This window comes from Aptenodytes forsteri, unplaced genomic scaffold, assembly GCF_000699145.1.
Source record: "Aptenodytes forsteri isolate BGI_AS27 unplaced genomic scaffold, ASM69914v1 Scaffold54, whole genome shotgun sequence".
NCBI classification, from domain to species: Eukaryota; Metazoa; Chordata; class Aves; order Sphenisciformes; family Spheniscidae; genus Aptenodytes; species Aptenodytes forsteri.
In genome coordinates, this window is record NW_008796044.1 from 6,396,899 (window position 1) to 6,402,898 (window position 6,000).

The following is a 6,000-nucleotide window of genomic DNA, read 5'->3' on the forward strand; positions in this document are numbered from 1 at the left end:
CTCATAATTAATGGGTGTGCCTCCAGAAGAAGACCGGGTCAGACTGAAACAATTACCATGTAACAGCTGTTGGGTGTCTTCTGATTAATTCTGCAGACTAGACCAACGTCAAAGCCATCACTGTCAATGACAACTAACCAGAAAAATCTGTTTGTAATGCATCAAAAGCAATTTACTGCTCAGTGCCTCTGCTGAGGCAGCAATCAGCATGCTTTTGAAACAACAACAACAACAAAAATCTTATAAAAGTGAATTTTGTTTCAGGCTGCTTAATTCTTAAAACACTCAGAGTTGCAAGTCCAGGCAAGTAACCAGGCTCTATACTACATCTGTTTTTAAGAATACTTCTTGCAGGTTTGTGTCTTAATATCCCTTCAAGTTCTTATTTTGCTTCATTGTGCAGAGAAGACTTCTTATGGTATCAGTACTGAAGTAAGTCCTGTTGCTTAAAATTAAAATCTCACTGTATGGGGCTCTCGAAATATAATTGAGAGAAAATACACGACCACTTGCTCCTTCACTTTGATCTCTGCAGCAGCTTCTGCACAGGTTAGAATTTCTGCTCAGACCTGGCACCATGAAAGCTTGCACATAGGATACGTGTAAATACACAGAGCAAGGACTAGAATCTGTCTTTGCATCTCCAGAATAAATTAGAGACTTTCTTTTCTATAGCCTAGTTATTGGAGAACATCATTCAAAAGAACCGGTTTGTTAAAGCTGCTAAAACATAACAATGGGCTTAGTTAAAAAAAACAAACCAACCAACCAACCAAAACTAGCTATTAGCTCCATAAATGTGATTTGAGCAGGGCTAACATCCAGCTCTCCTTATGACTTGAGTACATAGTTTATGCTTGGTGCTGCAACCACAGTTCATAGGAAGTTTTTCTTATTTAGGCAAGTAGTCTAATCGAAGAAAATCCATCTACCCCTGTATGCCATCATGAGGCTGCCTTTTGATGTCTACTTTTACCAGCACTGCCCTTGATCTAAAAATACAGCATTATTTTTCATCTGAATCATTCCCCGTAACTGGTTCACTGCACATTCACACAGAGAGGTGTGCTAGCACAATGAAGAAGGCAGCAGGGGGCTGAGAATGACTGATCAAGGACTGCCTAAGTAGCAAACACAGCACTGCTGCTGAGTGTCTGGTCACAACAGTCAAATAAACAAGTTCTGAATATTTCTGCCTCATTTTCTCCAGCTGCAAAAAAAATCATATTGTCCTTCTTCTCAAAAACAACCTTTTGAGTAATTGGAAGGAAGTTTAAAATGTTTTAAAAACTCTGAATAAATGTATGTACAGCAGCTGTTTTCAGGTGGTAACTGCAGTATTTTTTTCTTAAAAGCTGCATCATTTAACAGATTCTTTTTATAATAAAAATATTTTTAAAAGTGAAATGTTCTATATAAAAATAAAATAAAATTTGTAGCCATCAATTCCCAATACTGTGAGGAAAGTTGCAGCGGCAATTCAGGAACGACCCATCCCCATGGTTTTACTACACAGAGAATGTAAGGTGATGCAGGGTAAGATCATGCAAATGGGCTACTTCAATAGTCGTAACAACTGCTGTAAGCTTCTAATTCATCTAGTGAAATGTTCTATATAAAAATAAAATAAAATTTGTAGCCATCAATTCCCAATACTGTGAGGAAAGTTGCAGCGGCAATTCAGGAACGACCCATCCCCATGGTTTTACTACACAGAGAATGTAAGGTGATGCAGGGTAAGATCATGCAAATGGGCTACTTCAATAGTCGTAACAACTGCTGTAAGCTTCTAATTCATCTCTAGTTTCTGGATTTCTCAAGCTCTGCTTGTAAGAGACACCAACAATATTTTGTTAGAGAAAAAAAATAGCTATATTTTAAAGAGTGCTTATATAATCCACTCAGAAAGCTCTCTATGGAACATAAACAAAGTTCACAATGTAAGTATTGCCAATCTAACAGTTATGGTGATACTAAGAGATGCAATCCCTCCATTTCATTAGGTGTAATCATAAACTAAGCTGAAAGGCACAATTACTCAATACCACTGGAAATAAACCTACAAAAAGATGAGAACTACAGCTGTCTCCATACTTTCTCTAAGGAAATCTTTCCAGCTTTAAACAGTTATTATTTTGTATTCCCATAGCACCTTTCAATGGAGTTCCACAAAGCTGAATGCAAGTATTCAACATTCACAATTCTTTTGCTCACTTTACAGAAGGTAAAAATTGATGTGCAAAATTAAACGATTGCCTAACAATAAAACAGAAACAAGAGCAGCATGAAAACTAAGACACCCAATTTCCAGGCCTGCTGCTCTTTCTAGAGTTTAAATCTATGACATCATTTCCCCCAGCTTTTAGCATTTTGCCTATGAAACTCTCAAGCTGCCTTCAAGTTATAGGCTGCTGCAGAAGCCTCATTGTGACAATGTTCCTTGTCGTACAAGCAATAAATACAAGTAGAAAAAAGGGACTGTTTAGTCTAAACTGGAAAAGACACAAGGGCAATGTGATAATGGTTTTTCTGTGTAGTGAGCAGGTCAAGGAAAGTGATTATTTCCCTCTGTTCATCACCTGAGAGAATGCATTTGGAGAGTGCCTAGTTTTGGTGTCCCCTCCATACAAAAAAAAGCAAAACAGACATCGACTTCCCAGAGGTAGTTCAGCGGAGGGCCCCCAAGATGGTCAGGACACTGGACACCATGACCTAAGCAGACAGCCTTAGAAGAACTGAGTTTGTTCAGCCTTAGGAAAAGGCGGCTCAGGGGAGACCTCATCGCTAGAGAAAATGGAGATGGACTCTTCCTGGAGGCATGCAGAAAAAGAAGGGCCAGTGGTCACAAGTTGCAACAAAGGAGATTCTAATTAAATACAAAGAAAAAACACCGTGAGGGTATTTAAACACTAGAACAGGGGCCCAGACAGGCTGTGTAATCTCCAGGCTCTGAGATGTTTGCGTGGCTCTGGGCAGGCTGATCTATTTTATCTAACTTTGAGCAGGGGGTTGGACTAGATGACCTCTTCAGAGGCCCTTTTGGGGCAAAGGATGCACCAGATAACCTCTTGAGATTTCCCCCCACCCCCATTATTCCTTATTAGATCTCAAAGTATTACAACTGCCAAGCATCATGATGCCCATTTTACAGATGTCAAAATTGAGAGCAGAGCAAGCGAGCTATGAAGCGATTTCCACAAGGTGAAGCAGCAGACAAGCATTACATTTAGTCTCATTCCTACTTCAAGGAGATTATATTCCATGTTCCACTTTCCCACTAGTCCCATATTGCTTTTCCACCTCAAGGAACTTCTACAATAACATGACAATCTGTACTACAGATGAAAAACTACCTTTTTGTCTTCACTGATGTATTTTGGTCAGAAATCCCACCCTACCAGTAAAGGAACTACTTGAGCCACAACTTGATTAAATTTCTCTATACTGGTTTATAACAAACAATCTAGATGTTTGGTTGCCTCCGGCATCTTAGCTCTGCATATTTCTGCCCCTCATTCTCTATTTACAGTAGCTGGCAGTAAGACCATGGTGTAGTCAAGTTACTGCCAAGCCTCTCCCTCTTTCCAACTTTTTTGGGCAATGTATAGCCAGCATTTATTTACTTATACAACACAGACAGGGCGAGCCAACAGTTAAGAAAGGTGGTCCAGCTTTACCAAGTCAGTTGAATTAGAAAAGATCAGCCTGCCTGTACAAGAGTAATAAGCCCCTATAAATTCACTGACACATTCGTAATATTTTAAGCACTTCTAAAAAATTAATTTGGTATGACCCTTCATTTCTTCTTTTTCATCAAATGTCTCATTTTAGTAGTACTTGTCCATTGCAGTAGCAATTTCTTCTATTGCTCCTGGTGATTTGTGAGTTTCCAGAACATAAACTATACAGCTATACAATACACTATCCTCCACTACGAAGTAATGCTTTCCTAAGATACAGCCTACCTTCTCTTGTCAGCTGCCACTCCTTACTCCGCTCTCTCCTTCCCTCATCATAATCAGTTATTCAATGTTACCTACGATCCAAATTGTGCAGCTAGCATTTCAGTTAGGACTCTATTTCCTTTATTAAAATAAGATCTAATTCATGCCTACAGGACTATAAAATAAAGTTTGCTGAAGTCTTCCCTTCACGTAAGTTACAATATGTCATAATTCTATCTTTTCCCCAACTGCCAAAGAATATAGTAGTACTTTTCATCACTATTTCAATTTTCAGTACAAGTAACTGCTCGTTTGGATAATTCAATCAGATTTTAAGAGGATCAGTTCTTTGAAACATGATCTGTTCAAGAGGCCAAGCTATAAAACTTGTCAAAAATAGTGTTTAGAAAAAAAAAAAATTACAGGAGTTGTATGTTGGGACACAGATTTTAGTTTAGTATCTTTAGTCCCCCACCATTTGCAAACTAAAGTTGAAAAAAAATTAGGAAAAAAAAAAATCCATGAATCAGTAGAAAGCCTTCTACCATTTGCTATGAGAACATAATTACCAGCAGAAATCACCGCATTACTCAAGTGAACAGAGTGTAACCTTGAACGTCATTTAACAAGTTTTCTCAAAGTTAGAAAAAAAAAAGTTCTTTTTTTCTAACTAGTTGATGACCATAATATCTTAGAACCCTGAAAACTAACTGCTGTCAAGTGACACCACTGACTGAGGGTCAAAAAAACTGGTTCACACAGACTTACAGGGGAGTAAACACCATTACAGAGGCTGTTGGACTTCCCCCCAAGACCTATTTCATTACTCCCCACAACATTATCCAGTTTGTTACCCAAACATTTTGTCCAATGTAACCACACTGAAAGTAAACAAAGCCACACATTTAATGTGTTTTGTTTGTTTAAAGCTTAAGTAATCTATAGGGATACTTTCAAATTTAATCCCAATTAGTTGTATTACTTAAACTAGCCTTTCAGATATGAAAAGTATCCTGAAACCTGCTCTGAGTTTTGGAAAAGCACCTTGCAGCTAATCAGGCAAAAACAATGAATGCACACAACTAAATAACACGAAACAGGGAGATTTTTGTTTCTTATAATCTCTCTGAGTCACAGTAACCTTACATGGTGGTGAAAGTAGACAAAAATCTGGAACAGAATGTGATGATTAAGAACAGCAAGGAAAGCTAACAAAAATATTTGTTACCTAAAAGAAGAAATTGAGAACAGTAAAACTAGACACATAAGAGAGTTTTAAAGGTCCATTTTCATGCTGGTCACAGACCGTTCAGAAACGTGACACTGAAAATATATCTTTTTATATTCAACACCGGTATTTTGGATTACCTGTTTTTCTTCTTCTGGCATATCTTTTTCTAGTTCTAGTAAGTATTCTTCATCTAGTTCTGTCTGCTTCCTTGAGCTATTCTCATCATTCCGTAAATTCCCTTCATCATCCAGCATAGGTTCTTTTGCCTCAAAGGAGTCGTGACAGTCATGGAAACACTCATCTGCTGTTGTGGGATCTTTGGCTGAGGATGGTGTATATCCACCTTCAATGTTTTTGGGATTCTGTGCATCTTTGGGGCCAGTCTCTGAAGACTTCTGATCAGAAAGCTTTAAGTGATCAAGTAATTCTTCAGGTGGACTTGCATCTTTAAACTCTTCCATGTTGGACTCCTTGGAGGGGTTAGGTTTTTTAGAAATGACAAAGAAATAACCCTCAATAAACGTAATATAAATGCCTTGTCAGCAAACGAATCTCTAAAGTACTTAAAAGTACTCTTGGCATCACCTGAGGGAAACTATTAGCCCTTGGGGGAGGGAGCAACTTGCATATGCTTCTTCAACACACTATACAGCGACATGGGGCCGGTACACTGTTCGCATAAATAAGTTAATTCACAAGCTCCGATTCCCAGGACCGGCACAGCACTATGCTATGGCTTCTCCTTTGCAGTGGGACATAAGTCACACACACTTGCCTACCCACAGGCCTCAGCACCCCCTCGCCCACCCCGGCCCCCTGCGGACT

General features: G+C 38.8%; 1 protein-coding gene across 1 annotated transcript in view; it reads right to left on the minus strand.

Annotated features, from left to right (window-relative positions):
* Positions 1-5,957, minus strand: part of TTC1 (tetratricopeptide repeat domain 1) — a 33,938-nt gene extending 27,981 nt beyond the window's left edge. The window contains exon 1 of the mRNA XM_019473874.1: positions 5,313-5,957. Coding sequence (XP_019329419.1) covers positions 5,313-5,636 — 324 coding nt within the window. The 5' untranslated portion in view covers positions 5,637-5,957. The remainder of the gene's footprint in view (positions 1-5,312) is intronic.
* Positions 5,958-6,000: the final 43 nt, after the last annotated feature.